This window comes from Salmo salar, chromosome 13 (assembly GCF_965601325.2).
Source record: "Salmo salar chromosome 13, fSalSal1, whole genome shotgun sequence".
In the NCBI taxonomy this organism is placed as follows: Eukaryota; Metazoa; Chordata; class Actinopteri; order Salmoniformes; family Salmonidae; genus Salmo; species Salmo salar.
The window spans coordinates 83,265,899-83,283,181 of record NC_138303.1 but is presented as its reverse complement, the minus strand read 5'-3'; the positions used below and the strand labels follow the sequence as shown (position 1 = coordinate 83,283,181).

The following is a 17,283-nucleotide window of genomic DNA, read 5'->3' as shown; positions in this document are numbered from 1 at the left end:
CTCCTTCAAGTTGGATGGGTTCCGCTGGTGTACAGCAATCTTTAAGTCATACTACAGATTCTCAATTGATTTGAGTTCTGGGTTTTGGCTAGGCCATTCCAATACGTGTAAATGTTTTCCTTTAAACCACTCAAGTGTTGCTTTAGCAGTATGCTTAGGGTCATTGTCCTGCTGGAAGGTGAACCTCCGTCCTTGTCTCAAATCTCTGGAAGACTGAAACAGGTTTCCCTCAAGAATTTCCCTGTATTTAGCTGTGGTATGACTTAAAGATCATTCCTTAAATTCTGACCAGTTTCCCAGTCCCTGCCGATGAAAAACATCCCCACAGCATGATGCTGCCACCACCATCCTTCACTGTGGGGATGATGTTCTCGGGGTGATGAGAGGTGTTGGGTTTGCACCGGACAGCGTTTTCTAAGATGGCCAAAAAGCTCAATTTTAGTCTCATCTGACCAGAGTACCTTCCATATGTTTGTGGATTCTCCCACATGCCTTTTGGCAAACACCAAACATGTTTGCTTATTTTTGTCTTTAAGAAATGTTTTTTTATGACCACTATTCCATAAAGCCCAGCTCTGTGGAGTGTACGGCTTAAAGTGGTCTTATGGACAGATACTCCAATTTCTGCCGTGAAGTTTTGCAGCTCCTTCAGGGTTATCTTTGGTCTATTTTTGCCTCTCTGATTAATGCCCTCCTTGCCTGGCCCGTGAGTTTTGGTGGGCGGCCCTTTCTTGGCAGGTTTGTTGTGGTGCTATAGTCTTTCCACCTTTTTATAATGGATTTAATGGTGTTCTGTGGGATGTTCAAAGTTTCTGATATTTTTTATAACCCAACCCTGATCTTTACTTCTCCACAACTTTGTCCCTGACCTGTTTGGAGAGCTCTTTGGTCTTCATGGTGCCGCTTGCTTGATGGTGCCCCTTGCTTAGTGATGTTACAGACACTGGGGCCTTTCAGAACAGGTGTATATATACTGAGATCATGTGACAGATCATGTGACACTTAGATTGCACACAGGTGGACTTTATTTCACTAATTATGTGACTTCTGAAGGTAGTTGGTTGCACCAGATCTTATTCAGGGGCTTCATAGCAAAGGGGGTGAATCCATTTAAATTACAGGTTGTAATTCAACAAAATAGAAAAAACGCCAAGGGGGATGAATACTTTTGCAAGGCACTGTAAGTAAGCATTTCACTGTCAGTCTACACCTGTTGTTTACGAAGCATGTGAAAAATACAATTTGATTTGATTGTAAGAGCCATACCTTTTACTGATTATGGCATATATCTGTAAAGTGCATATACAAGAGGCTGTAACACACTTGCTTCATCAAATCAGGGTCCTGATGAGTAGATCATGAGTAGAATCATGTGTGTTAGAGGGGCGACAGGTACCCTATTCTAGATGCCATTGCCTGAATGTACAACCTCACAACTGGTAATTACCACCTTGCTACGTGGTTATGAACGTAGCATAAAGCCCGCAGATAGCTCTACAGGTTGGGAACCCCTGGTTTATATCTTTAACTGAGTAGGTTAAAGGTTTGAGTGCATACTGTACCTTTCACACTGACGTGCACACTTTGGCTGGTGGAGAGAGAAGGTGAGACCAGCACGCTACATGTGTACTCTCCCTCATCCACATCCTTCTGTACATCATACAGCTTTAGCGTGCCATTGTTCTCAAATGCCCGCTGCCGGTGGTTATAGGGGAGCAGGTTGGCGTCCTTGTGCCATTTGATGGAGTAGTACGGGTAGCCAATGACGCGGCAGTGAATGTACATGTCCCGCCCAGCAATGGCGGTGAGGTTTTTCATTGGTCGTATGCTGGCAGGCCCTTAATGGAGACAGAAGAGAAATACCTCTCTTAAAATGATTTTGAGGCTGAGAAATGTGAAACTTTAGAAGTTTGAGATGTTTAAGTGTGTCAGAAACCATGGAGACAGACAGGGATTAATTCTGAAAGACAAGGACAACATTTCTTGGAGATTGTAACGCATATTAAAATAATATATTCCTTTGTGACTGACTACAATATCCTACTATTAGTATAATATCAACACCTCTTTTTCAATAATTTACATAAATCTCATTGAATAATAGTAATATAAAATCACCCTAGTTCCTCGTCACTGGGACCTATCCATAGCTGAGTGTTCCAGAGGGCGTGTACCTACTTTCCTATTTTAAACTCTCAGAGGTGAAGTGAATATTATCACACTGTTCTAGCACCTGCTAGACGCCAGGCATGATTGCATTTGACAAGCATTAGAGCACAATGTTCCCACTCTCCACTTATGAACATATTATCAAAAGCATTACTCATGTTCCCCCTGCTCGCTCTCTCACACTGCTGGAAAACCAACAGCATGTAACCAACACAGCTCTATAATACAGACCCTACCAGGGATACTGACTGACTATTAGGATATTTAACATACTGTAGTTCGATGACAGTGACCCAATCCATCCTGTATTGCCTATAGGAGCCATAGGAAAACTAACACTTGACAGAAAGGTACAAATCTAGAGTTAGGTACTGTAGCTAGATAGAACAGTTGAACTAAATCTGTGGTGATGTGCACCTCTAGGGCACTGTAAAGGCATCCACGTTGCTACTCTCTTTAGCATGATTAAGAAGCCAACAATGTGAGAAACAGTCATTACACTGTCTCTGCAATGACACCTGTGGATATTTATCTTCTACGCTCAGGCTGCATTCAGAAGCCATGGACACTCTGCTCAGCTCCGCTCTCTTCTGTGCTAGGGTAGCTAACCTACTGAACTGGAGACTTTAGCATCCCCTCACTAAGCCCATGTTAAGCTACATCATTGTGCTTTCCAGTGGGCAAACTATCAAAATGAATTATCCAATATGTAACACAGACCATAGGCCTATCCTTCTCTGTTTTGAGCCTTTATAAGGTAATGAATTAGCATTGAGTGGAGGATGGAGGGCCTGGAGTCTCTTCATATACCCCTAGTAACCATGGTGACAGTCAGTCTTACAGTAGCTGGCTATAGAGCTGCCTGGCACCTCCCTGCTGAGTGTAGATTGCTCCTCAGTCAAATGCTAGTGCTAGTGTAAATCAACTTAATGGCGTCCCAATATAAAGCCATCAGCGAATGTTAGGTAGGGAGTAGGGCATTAGAGAAGTTACCGCTGACACCAGTGAGTGATGATCGCAGCACTATACGAGCCCCTGGGATAATCTGGCATGTTTTGAATAGGAAATTAAATCAAAAGGAAAAAGATGGGTACAGACAGACAGGGGAGCTAGTTGACACAAAGATACACACGTCGACACAGACAGAACAACCGTAAGGGAAAACAGACCAGATAGAACACGCTCAAACACATACATACACACACCAACAAAAACAAAGACACACATGTACACACATACACACATTTGTGACATATGTAAACAAAACAAGAAGGAAAGAAACAAATAAATGGCTCACAACTAACACACAACATACACAGAACACACACAGAACACACAGCTAACACACAACACACTCAGAACACACAACTAACACACAACTAATACATGACACACACTGAACACACAACTAACACGCAAATAACACACACCACACACTGAACACACAACTAACACACAACACACACAGAACACACAACTAACACACAACACACACAGAACACACAACTAACACACAACACACACAGAACACACAACTAACACACAACACACACACAACACACACAAAACACACAATTAACACACAACACCCACAGAACACACATAGAACACACAACTAACGCACAAATAACACACAACACACACAGAACACACAAACAACAAGGAGACCCTGAAACAAGCTTGAAAGAGGTTAGTCAGGCACTCTCAAAGGAGCTTCGGAAAAAAACACATGCATCAGGAAAAACAACAAAAACAACAACAAATGAATTTATAATTCATAAATTAATAAATGTGTAAAATGTAATTGTTTTGGAGGAGCTGATCTGACAAGCACCTCTTACGTTTATTCGCGCCTGGTAGGAGACCGCCCCGGCCGAATTGTTGCAGATGCACCGGTAGACCCCCCCGTCCGGCCCCGTGGTCTGGCTGATGTTCAGGTGGCTGATCACATGGCCCTCCTGGTTGGTGTAGTGGCCGATCCGGTGGCGGGAGTCCCTGATGACTGGGTCGTCGTCCAGCGTCCACATCACCCTGGGCTCCGGTGTGCCTTTCACCGTGCAGAACAGTGACACAAACTCGTTGGTTCCAAACACTTTCTCACTGAAGGAAGAGATTATCTTGGGCGTGCCGTCTGGAGAGAGGGGGAGAGGGAGACAAGATGGGAGGTGGGTTAGAGTTAAAGATACTTTTTTTCTAGTAGATCTAGATACCAATCTAAAGTCAGCTGCATTTTATCCCCCTTAAAGGAAAATTCCACCCCAAAACTACAGTATATTTTGGTATTTGTTTCATTGGTCCATTGTTGATATATTCCCAAAATGCTTTGCTTGTCAACATCATTCAGGTCATATTTCTGTATTTTGAAAGTTACATATCTTGAAAACTTGATTGCTGACAAGCAAAACATTTTCAACAATGGACTAATGAAACAAATACCAAAAGATAGTTTTTGGGTGGAGTTTTCCTTTAAGGTCAAGGTGAGGATTAGGTTTGGCTCGACTGATCCTAGATCTATGTCTAGTATGTCTAGTTTATAAAAGGAGCATTCATTACATTGTCTCTTTGCCAGATACAGTAAATCAGGGATAAAAAAAAAACTGTTGACCTCAAGTCACATGCATCAAAGGATCATGACACACAGTGTCCATTCACACTAATACTGTATATCTCAGTGGAGAGAGAATTTGGAATTGTTTCTACTCCTCCTCCCTCTCCTCTTCCTCCTCCTCCTCATTATAGATTATCAATACCCTCTTTATATTGGTCCATGGCCATGGGAGACAGTTGCCACAGCAACGGAGTTCAGGCCATGCGAGCAATGTGAGGCTCGTTCAGATAATCTAATTATAGGGGCTGTGGCAGGGCTTTACTGCAGCCCTAATTAGCAGTCACACACGCACACCTGATCAATGGTTGGTGTTCCCCAATTCTGCAGTCACACAAAAAAACACATGCAGGCAAGCACACACTCACATGCATGGACCCTCACACACAGATGCATGGTCACACAATGCTCACATGCACATACACACTAAAAGCACACAACTACCCAAAAACAAAAACACACAGATTTTCTGCTGCGATTGAAAGTAACATCGCTAACCCCCTGACCACACAGACATACACTGAGAGTACTGACCTTCCAGAATGACCTGGACAAAGTCCTGGGCGGACATCTTGCCTTTCCTAGCGAAGCACTGGTAGGCTCCTCCATCACTCTTAGCCATCCCAGCCATGACCAGGTTCTCCCGGTTGTTGCCAGTCATACGAACACTGTTCCCAGGGTAGATAATTTCTCCATTCCGGTACCAGGACAGGTCGTACTCCTCCGAGCCACTCACGCTGCACGACAGAGACACCTGGCTACCCACGCTGCCTTTCACCTTCCTCGGGCTGACCACTGCCTTCAGGGGCTCTGGAAGAGGGAGAGGGGGCTTATATTCTCTTGTCAATGTGACATACTGTATATCAGCTAAGAATGTAGTAACTTTGAACAGTATCCAACTCTGAACAGTATTTTAGCTATACAATTAACAGATTAACAACAAATATACTGTACATTTAGCACAACATGCAGCACACAGTCTATTACTGACCTTTAACCTGCAGCCTCCCCACCACCTCTGCGTTGCCATAGCTGTTCCACACCTCACACACGTAGCTTCCCTTGTCGCTGGGCTGCGCCCTCTCTATCAACAGGCCCGTCACACTCTGCCTGAAGCGGCTGTCCGGCTCTAGCGGACGGTTGTCCTTCAGCCAGCGGTACTTGGGGGCCGGGTGACCAGACGCCTTGCACGGCAGCTCCACCCGGTGTGATGTCATCACCTCGCGACGCTCAAAGCCATCCAGGATGACCGGTGCCGAGTTGGAGGGGTCTGAGGGAGGAGCAATGGCCAAAGGTGAGAGAAATGCAATATTTTGGTCAAAAGTATGCATTTTTAGCAATACGCAGTTGACTAGATGGGAGCAGGTCCAGATTGAAGGAGTGAAGTGAAACAATAGTGAAACCTAGTGATATTCAGAGTGTATTCCAGGCTATCATTGGCACTCAAACTTGCACAACAGACTGGTATCCAAGCTGTACTGTCCCTGTGCATACCTGACACAAAGAGGCGTGCGCTGTTGCTCTGCCTGGTCTCTCCTGTGTAGCGGTGGCGTGTCATACACCTGTAGTTATACAATCCATCCTCATTTTGCACGTCCAGGATGTACAGGGCTCCCGTGGAGGTGATGAGGAACCGAGGCGCTGCAACATAACAAGACACAGCTAATCGTTAGACATATGCAACATACAACCTGCTTATGTAGCTTAGAAGCAACATACTGTACAACCTTACAGCTGTGTGGCATATAAACAGAGTGGTATCAGAATCATCCTGCATATACAGATAGGATTCAACAAATAAAAACACTAAAAACAGCCCTAGCAAAACTTGATATAGAATATCCATGCGGCTTGGTAAATATTTGCAGAGGTGTCTTCTGTGATGTGCCTGGCGACAAGACTACAGACACTGAGCATCTGCTCCGGCCCATTTAGCTGAACACATCTGAGAGGGAATGTGACACGGCTGTGTGTTGTGGCAGTCTAACACTGCTCGTTATCACATAGCTCATCGCTCTGCTCTCTCTCCCTGGCGGGAGAGTCTCTCGTTCAGACTAAAGCAGAGAGATCCAGGGACAGAGATCACACAGCGCTTTGATATGGCACCGCGGCGCAGCTCAGGTCGGATGTGCTAATATCATGCTAATTGGTGGGAAAACTGGAAATGGGGGGAGGTCGTCAACGTTTAGGAGGACTAATGCCTGAGAGCTGCCGGAGCTGTCATAGCAGGAGCTGGGAGGATATTCCTCAGACAGAGATGATGGAGGATGCTGTTTAGGATGGGCTTGAGAATGGCACGTGCATAGCACCTCCCATTTCCTTCCCATCTATGCCAGTCAGTGTTGAAGCTATGAGAACTGGAACAGTGACCGACACCTCTTATTGAATACTGTCTGTAAAACACAAAACCCATTACATCACTGCAACAATCTACACTATTTTGACCCCCTTTTCTTTTTGATATAGAAAGGGAAAAATGAGTAATGAGACATACTGTATTGTATTGGCCTTTGTGCAGAACGCTACAATAATCCATAGAAGGCAGTAACGAACCTGTGTTCATGTCCTTGATGTTTAATTAAAGAATATTGATTAAACCTTGTGATATTTTACATTTGATAGAAAGAGGAGAGTTGAAATAAAGAAGGAGAAAACACAGAGAGAACGTGAAATAGAGAGAAAGAAAGAGATACACTATAACAGTGCATTTGGAAAGTATTCAGACCCCTTGACTTTTTCCACATTTTGTTATGTTACAGCCTTATTCTAAAATGGATTAAATAAAAACATTTCCTCATCAATCTACACACAATAGCCCATAATGCCAAAGAGAAAACAGGTTTTTAGATATTTTTGTACATTCATTAAAAATAAAAAACTGAAAAACGTATTTACATAAGTATTCAGAGCCTTTGCTATGAGACTCGAAATTGAACTCAGGTGCATCCTGTTTCCATTGATCATCCTTGAGATATTTCTACAACTTGATTGGAGTGTACCTGTGGTAAATTCAATTGATTGGACATGATTTGGAAAGGCACACACCTGTCTATATAAGGTCCTAGGTCGAAGGAATTGTCCATAGAGCTTTAGAGCAAAAACCAAGGTCGAAGGAATTGTCCGTAGAGCTGTGTTGAGGCACAGCTCTGGGGAAGGGTACCAAAACGTTTCTGCAGCATTGAAGGTCCCCAAGAACACAGTGGCTTCCATCATTCTTAAATGGAAGAAGTTTGGAACCACCAAGACTCTTTCTAGAGCTGGCCGCCCGGCCAAACTGAGCACTCGGGGGAGAAGGGCCTTGGTCAGGGAGGTGACCAAGACCCGATGGTCAATCTGAGAGAGCTCCAGAGATCCTATGTGGAGATGGGAGAACTTTCCAGAAGGACAACCATCACTGCAGCACTCCACCAATCAGGCCTTTATGGTAGAGTGTGCCAGACGGATGCCACTCTTCAGTAAAAGCACATGACAGCCCGCTTGGAGTTTGCCAAAAGGCACCGAAAGGACTCTCAGACCATGAGAAACAAGATTCTCTGGTCTGATGAATCCAAGATTTTACTCTTTGGCCTGAATGCCAAGCGTCATGTATGGAGGAAACCTGGAACCATCCCTACGGTGAAGCATGGTGGTGGCAGCACCTGCTTTTTGCAGAGACTGGGAGACTAGTCGGGAACGAGGGAAAGATAAACGGAACAAAGTACAGAGAGATCCTTGATGAAAACCTGCTCCAGAGCACTCAGGACCTCAGATTGGGGCGAAGGTTCACCCTCCAACAGGACAATGATCCTAAGCACATAGCCAAGACAACGCATGAGTGGCTTCTGGACAAGTCTCTGAATGTCCTTGAGTGGCCCAGCCAGAGCCCGGACTTGAACCCGATCGAACATCTCTGGAGAGACTTCAAAATAGCTGCGCAGCGACACTCCCCATTCAACCTGACAGAACTTGAGAGGATCTGCAGAGAAGAATGGGAGAAACTCCCCAAATACAAGTGTGCCAAGCTTGTAGCGTCATACCCAAGAAGACTCGAGGCTGTAATCGCTGCCAAAGGTGCTTCAACAATGTACTGAGTAAAGGGTCTGAAAATGAAAATGTAATATTACAGTTATAAATGTTTTAACATCTGCCAACATTTCTAAAAGCCTGTTTTTGTTTTGTAATTATAGGGTATTGTGCGTAGATTGATGAGGATAAAAAACTATTTTATACATTTTAGAATAAGACTGTAATGTAACAAAATGTGGAAAAAGTTAAGGGGTCTGAATAATTTCCGAATGCACTGTATATACAAAAGTATGTGGACACCCCTTCATATTAGTGGAATCGGGTATTTCAGCCACACCCGTTTCTGACAGGTGTATAAAATCGAGCACACAACCATGCAATCTCCATACACAAACATTGGCAGTAGAATGGCTTTACTAAAGAGTTCAGTGACTTTCAAAGTGGCACCATCATAGGATGCAACAATTCCAACAAGTTAGTTCGTCAAATTTCTGCCCTGCTAGAGCTGCCCCAGTCAACTGTAAGTGCTGTTATTGTGAAGTTGAAACATCTAGGAGAAACAACGGCTCAGCCGCGAAGTGGTAGGCCAAACAAGCTCACAGAATGGGACCACCGAGTTCTGAAGCGCGTCACGCGTAAAAATCGTCTGTTGCAACACTAACTACTGAGTTCCAAACTGCCTCTGGAAGCAACGTCAGCACAAGCACTCTTCGTCGGGAGTGTCATGAAATGGTTTTCCATGGCCGAGCAGGCGCACACAAGCCTAAGATCACCATGCACAATGCCAAGCATCGGCTGGAGTAGTGTAAAGCTCACCGCCATTGGACTCTGGAGCAGTGGAAACACGTTCTTTGGCTTCACCATCTGGCAGTACGACGGACGAATATGGGTTTGGCGATGCCAGGAGAACGCTACCTGCCCAATTGCATAGTGCCAACTGTAAAGTTTGGTGGAGAAGGAATAATGGTCTGGGGCTGTTTTTCATGGTTCGGGCTAGGCCCCTTAGTTCCAGTGAAGGGAAATCTTAACGCTACAGCATACAATGACATTCTAGACGATACTGTGCTTCCAACATTGTGGCAATAGTTTGGAAATTGCCCTTTCCTGTTTCAGCATGACAATGCCCCCGTGCACAAAGCGAGGACCATACAGAAATGGTTTGTCGAGATCAGTGTGGGAGAACTTGACTGGCCTGCACAGAGCCCTGACCTCAACCACATCGAACACCTTTGGGATGAATTGGAACGACGAGTGCAAGCCAGGCCTAATCGCCCAACATCAGTGCCCGACCTCACTAATGCTCTTGTGGCTGAATGGAAGCAAGTCCCTGCAGCAATGTTCCAACATCTAGTGGAAAGCCTTCCCAGAAGAGTGGAGGCTGATATAGCAGCAAAGCGGGGGCCAACTCCATATTAATGCCCATGATTTTGAAATGAGATGTTCAACAAGCATGTGTCCACATACTTTTGGTCATGTAGTGCAGATAGAAAAGGAGAGAGAGAGGGAGGCGAGGAGGATGCAGTAGCGGCAGTGTATTGTGAGGAGCGAGCGTTGACCTAGTTAGAGCATGGATTTGATATCCTGAAGGGCTTTTCAGCTTGTGATTTACATGCAGTTGTGTGTGAGAAGCAACCACTGGTAAAATGAGGGGGAAAGGAGAGTGTGTGTGTGTGTGTGTGTGTACTTGCATGCTAGACAAACACATCATCTCTGCTAAACCTTATAGCAGAGGAGAATGGAATCCTAGTGTTTTCTAAACCAATTACACTCCTCAGTAGATGTGATATTTTACAAGCTATTAAACAACTCAACTGTTCTTTATTTTCTTCAAGACAAGACAACCATAAGTGAGACAGACATGCAGGTTAAGAAAAATAATTCATTTCCAAGCGATTATAAATAACATATATCAAAGTAGGGGGAATCAGTCAGTCTCTCCTGCCCTTCCTTCTTTGATCCTCCTTTCCCCTGAACTTCGCCTGGCATGCTGCTTGGCGTCAAAAGCTGACAAGATTTTGTTCTACAGGCTTATGAATGAGAAGCGCTTTCATTATAACAGGTTTCATCTAATCCATGACAACGGAGAGCGAGTAATGTGTGTTGGCGCGTGCGTGTTTGTGTGTGTGTGTGTGCTCGCGTACCTCAAAGTCAGTGTGGAGCGAGGTGTGTGTGTGTTTCCATGTGACACACACACACACACACACACACACACACACACACACACACACACACACACACACACACACACACAGTCTTGCTCACACACACACACAATTACACAAACACAGATCCTCTAGATTGTTGTTTATTGAATCCGTCTCCTCCTCTCAGTGGAGGGCTGAAATCAGATTCCTGATGCATGCTTAGGATGGGATTTCTCTCTACGACCATTCATGATTATATTTATTTTATCAATATATTTTTTAACTATTATTTATGGATAATTGTGATTATGGAATGTTCAACTGACCCACACTACAGCAACTACACTGTGTGTGTGTGTGTGTGTGTGTGTGTGTGTGTGTTTGTGTGTGTGTGTGTGTGTGTGTGTGTGTGTGTGTGTGTGTGTGTGTGTGTGTATGTGTGCGTGTGTGTGTGTGCGTGTGGACTTGTCTCCGCAGCACAGGGCTACACAGAGGCTTGGTCAATAATAACGATCCACAGGGCTGTACTACGCCCTCCCTTGCTCCCCCCAGTCCGCCTACTGAATACTAACGCAGACGAGGGAAGAGAGAGAGCCCTCCGTGATAACGCAGAGCTGTGTGATGTGTGCGTGTGTGTGTGTGATGCATGTGTGTGTGTGAGGGGATGGCAATGGTATCACCAAACCCCAGGTGGCACCAATCCCCATCCATCCCCTTCCCCTCTCCTTCCTCTAGCCAGGTGCTTGGCATGGCCATGATCAGGGACACAAGTCACCCTCTGTGAGCCTCCGCTCAATAGATTCTGCAGTGAGCACTAATGTACACTGTATTCTCTACATGGGGGATTTCACAAATTCTGACTGAATCATAGCCATGTCCTCTCATGCTGTTTCCATTTAGGAAATTCAGTTTTTGGCAATTTTGCAGATAAAATAACTCAACAACCTTACACACAAAAATGAATAACATTAACAAATCATCTCTCCTTGGGAGACACATGGTGGCATTGTTGAACTCTTTCTCCAGGCTGGCCTATGCTTGCTGGGTGACCATCTTCCTAAAAGGTGGCTTTCTCCATGACTGTTGACAAAAGGACCACTGCGTAGGACCCGCAGCACAGTTCTGAGGCTTCAGCTGATTCTACACTGATAGAGACACGAGGAGAGAGAGAAATAGACTATGAGAGAAAGAGAGCGTATGGGAGAGAGAGTTTGAGACAGTATGGGAGGTTAGAAAGAGAGAGCGAAAGGGAGAGAGAGAAAGAGACAGCACCTCTGGGATACAACCACTCTCTGTCATCTGAAATGACTTACAAATTAGCATGCACCAATGTGCAAGAGAGAGAGAAAAAAAGAGAAGAAGACAACTTTCATATGCTAATACAGATCATGGCCAGGCAGAGCAATTTTCATAAAAATGTCAGCCGTGTCTGTTTGACAGATCCCAACAGGCGCTTGAAGACTCCGACCTCACAGCCTCGCTCTCTGTCTCTCTCTAGATGGGAGATAAGATATAGTCAGGTATTAAAATGCTTCTCGCTGAAACATTTCTCACATCCCTTTGCTGAGTTAGGCTAATGTTATATTGTCAAAATGCAAGCTGTCTTTTATGAGCATAAAAACTTTTAACATCCCTTTTGAACTTTGAACTGTGGCAGCTGATCAGCTCGCGTAAATAAAAAAATACACCCAAGCTATCTTTCAACAACAAAAATAGAAATTTGCTTCATCATCATTTGATTATCCTCCAAGTAGGGCAGAAGCCCAGTCCCTGCAGAGTCAGCCGACTAGCAATAGCTTGTGCTCCCTGCCAGGCTGTCTCTGCCAGGCTGTCTCTGCCAGGCTGTGCCGTGTTGGGGAGTGGAGGTTGGTTCACCCCCAGAGACAGGGGTTATTATTGTCACTGTAACCTTGGCCACACAAACTCACACTACCTGACATGAACAGCAGTACGCTGGCCCACCTGCAGCTATCTGCATCTATAATGAATATATCCTCTACACGCTCTCTCTGTCTACTCCCTCTGTGTGTGTATGTACGTGTGTGTGTGTGTGTGTGTGTGTGTGTGCGTGTGTGTGTGTGTGTTCCCTGCTGCGCTCAGACTTGAAGCTGCTGTTGAAAAGACATGAACTGCATAATTATTGTGTTTTCTCTCCACTTCTGAATGACTCTTTTAAAAACATTTTCTGAACAACAACACATCAAGGTCCTATGCAGCGGCGTCTGCCATGTCTGGGTGCAAATACTACTTGTTTTCTGTCAAATACTTTAGCTGTGCTTGATTGAGGTTGTCTAGCGCAATGGAATCTATGGAATAGTCCCACAGGTTCAAAACCTGCCCATCAGGCACTCCTGGCATGCTCAATCAAACGCTCAATGTGTTCAAAAGATTTCACTATAATTATTTTCAACACAGGCCTGTTATGTACAGTAAGTCATGTCCTGTATATGAGGGAGTATCAGAGTAGAAGAAGCCCTGAGTTGTACTGTAATAAGGCCTGGTCTTATTAATTGTCAGTCCTTAGGAGAAGAAGCTCTGTATCTCTAAGACAGTACAGTACAGTTCAGTAGAGGGGGATTCCACCATATTACCCCTCCTGTAATAACCACCATTTGTCACCATTACAGGAAGCTGTTGACAGCTACTGGGGTTGTCAGGGCAACGCTATCCCTATCCCAGCACCTTCCTACCAAACAATTGTCTGCATAATGTGCTAAGCTCACAATGGAAACACACACACACGTACAGTAAGTTAGTACACACACAAGTTTCCAGATACACAAAATAATACACATAATCTTTTCCTTAGCTACACTACACGACCAAAAGTATGTGGACACATGCTCATTGAACATCTCATTCCAAAATCATGGACATTAATATGGAGTTGGTCCCCCATTTACTGCGAAAACAGCCTCCACTCTTTTGGGAAGGCTTTCCACAAGGTGTTGGAACATTACTGTGGGGACTTGCTTCCATTCAGCCACAATAGCATTAGTGAGGTCGGGCACTGATGTTGGGCGATTAGGCCTGGCTTGCAGTCTGCGTTCCAATTCATCCCAAAGGTGTTCGATGTGGTTGAGGTCAGGGCTCTGTGCAGGCCAGTCAAGTTCTTCCACACCGATCTCGACAAACCATTTCTGTATGGACCTCGCTTTGTGCACGGGGGCATTGTCAAGCTGAAAGAGAGAACGTGTTTCTTTTCAGTCGAGAGAACGTGTTTCCACTGCTCCAGAGTCCAATGGTGGCGAGCTTTACACCACTCCTGCCGACGCTTGGCATTGTGCATGGTGATCTTAGGCTTGTGTGAGGCTGCTCGGTCATGGAAACCCATTTCATGAAGCTCCTGACAAACAGTCCTTGTGCTGACGTTGCTTCCAGAGGCAGTTTGGAACTCGGTAGTGAGTGTTGCAACCGAGGACAGACGATGTTTACGCGCTACACGCTTCTGCACTCGGTGGTTCCGTTCTGTGAGCTTGTGTGGCCTAACACTTTGCGGCTGAGTTGTTGTTGCTCCTAGACATTTTCACTTCACAATAACAGCACTTACAGTTGACCGGGAAATCTCTAGCAGGGTCGAAATTTGACGAACTGACTTGTTGAAAAGGTTGCATCCTATGACGGTGTCACTTCAGTAAGGCCATTCTACTGCCAATGTTTGTCTATGGAGATTGCATGGCGGTGTGCTCAATTTTATACACATGTCAGCAATGGGTGTGGCTGAAATAGCCAAATACTTCTCTATATATTGCGTATATGTTCCTCTCTCTTACCTGGTTGAGCTTACAGTTTGGGAACACACTGACAGTAAGGCAAGTTACGGTCTATCTATCTATCTATCTATCTATCTATCTATCTATCTATCTATCTATCTATCTATCTATCTATCTATCTATCTATCTATCTATCTATCTATCTATCTATCTATCTATCTATCTATCTATCTATCTATCTATCTATCTATCTATCTATCTATCTATCTATCTATCTATCTATCTATCTATCTATCATTAAATCCAGGCAGACCATGTATTGTAGATGTACAGTATGTATGCAGTTGAGTGAGCAACAGTTTCTCTACATGGTGATAATCAGGAGAAACATCCCTCTGCTCATTAACTAGTTACAGTAGCCTGGGGCTGACGACTCCCTCCTTCCGTAGGCGTGTACGCCAGAGTGGAGGATAAAGATGTCATATTCTGCCAGACTGAACACACACTACTGCTATTAACTGTGGATGGACATTTAACATTGTCCCAGTGACAAGACAACAATAGTCTAACTAACGATGCCCTGGAGCAAGAGACTGGATCAATCACTCATTACTGTCTGTCGTTGGTCATTGCACAGCATGTTTTAAATGAATACCTAACGTTCATATATTGATACATCCTATGAGGATCAAGGTAGTCAGAATGATCAAAAACAAATAAATGATCGTCTGCAGTACAACAATCCCATGACAACGGCAGGCCGTGACTATGTTCCCTTGATACAAGAATAACTAAAATAGGGTCACACACACGTACACAGACAGTAGTGGCTTTAGAGCGTGATTAGTATGTGATGATATTATGATGGGCAGAGCTGTGTATCAGTGCTCATTCTGATCATTAGGACTAACTTACAGCTGTTCAGCACTGTCCCCTCCTACACACACCTACTGTATTTAAGCAGTTCACATTGGAGCTAAGGTTTGTATGTATTGGGGCTAAGGTTCCTTTCTGAGCTAAACATTGGCCAACCCACACACGCACGCACACACACATACGTTTTTGGGATGTGAACACAGGCTCACTTCAGACTCTATTTCCTCTGAAATGAATGGGGGCCATTGGGCCATGGTGAGTGACTGTGCGTCTTAATTGGCCAGTATTAGACTCAAGTCATTAAGCCACTGATGGCTGTGCATTTACAATGCTATCATTGGCTTCTCCCTGGCTGACGCTAAATGGCCCCAGTGTTGGGCCTCAGCTGTATACCTCATGAATATGTATAGTAGATCTCCCCTCTCAGCTGCACTGATGTGAAACTTTTGTGCATGGGGCAACCACATGGCACTGGCAAGCATTAAGTTAGCTATCACTATCTATTCAATTAATATCTATGATCTGAACACCCAAAATGATGCCGCGTGTGAAAAAAATGTGCTTTGTATGCACATGACAAAAAAGTAGGCCTTTCTCCAATCTCTCACTTTCTCTGTTCAATAGTCCATACAGAGATCAGTGTTTTCACCTGTCCTGAGTCACCTCTCTGGATGTCAGCAACCATCAAGGAGTGAGAGGTTCCACGTGTGGGTTCACGCCCCCCAGTGTCCGGTCTGGAACGTGAAGTCACGACCTCTGCAGGTCGGCTACTGGTCTGCCCTAGAAAGTTACGATCGGCAGAACGGCCAAACATTTATATTTTTATGGCTGTTTTGGGGAAAAAAAACATGTTTATTATAATCAAGTTCCATCACCATGGTGAATTCTTTTAAAGCTCACTACAAACAGAGATATTTAATTAAACAGAGATATTTAATTAAACAGAGATATTTAATTAAACAGAGATCCATTCTGACTACTATATTTGTCGTCACACAGGACAATGTGCTGGCACAGACCAATCACAGGTTGGCAGGCTACGAGGAGGCTCGCGCCCTCATGCCATAGACATTAAGGTTGACTCTCTCAGGCAGGACGAAAACGACTACATCGACCATGACCTTTGCTAGTTACGGCCACTTTCACCATGATCCTTAGCAATTTTTTGGTGCCATTCAGCCCCATTCAGCAATATGAAGCGCTTTAAATTCAAATACTTCATGCGCCATCGGGAGTTTTTCATAGGAATATGTGGATGACATCAGCGCTATCACTATTTACTGGTTTTAATGTCTATGGTTCTCGCACACACACAAAAACATCTGATGTCAATACCAGCTCTGAAAACCAGGCCATCCCTAGCTAAACCAAACCTCTGTTAAAAACCAAGTCAATTAAGTGAGAAGAAGAAAAAAAAAAAGATCAGTGGAAGTGACTTCAGGTCCTTCCTCAGATCTAACCCCTATAGTATAGACTGGTCTTAGATAGATTGAGTGTTCATTGGCATTTCATGGTAATTTGCGGAGGCAAACGGAGGGAGCAGGCAGTGTGCAGCACAGTGCAGTGCTGCATCGCGGTAAGTAAAACAGAAGGGCAAGGGGAGGATTAGATAATCAAACAGTGTGCCACTTTAAATAATCTCTGACTCCTCTGGGAGAGGTAAGACTCAAAGCCCAGGCGCTTCTGCTTTAATTGTCTGATTCTCCATTTATTATGGTTGAGGGCCTCTGTAATTCAGCTCCATTAAATATTCAGGAGCCAGACGGAGCGA

At 44.5% G+C, this 17,283-nt stretch overlaps 1 protein-coding gene across 2 annotated transcripts in view; it reads right to left on the bottom strand.

The window, feature by feature from the left end:
* The window catches only part of LOC106567921 (cell adhesion molecule DSCAM), a 139,639-nt gene that overhangs the window by 67,494 nt on the left and 54,862 nt on the right, over positions 1–17,283 (bottom strand). For both annotated transcript variants that reach the window (XM_082960374.1, XM_082960375.1), the window contains exons 4-8: positions 6,269–6,415; positions 5,766–6,044; positions 5,309–5,584; positions 4,004–4,300; positions 1,563–1,838 (exon numbers count right to left, since the gene is read on the bottom strand). In XM_082960374.1, coding sequence (XP_082816500.1) covers positions 1,563–1,838; positions 4,004–4,300; positions 5,309–5,584; positions 5,766–6,044; positions 6,269–6,415 — 1,275 coding nt within the window. The remainder of the gene's footprint in view (positions 1–1,562; positions 1,839–4,003; positions 4,301–5,308; positions 5,585–5,765; positions 6,045–6,268; positions 6,416–17,283) is intronic.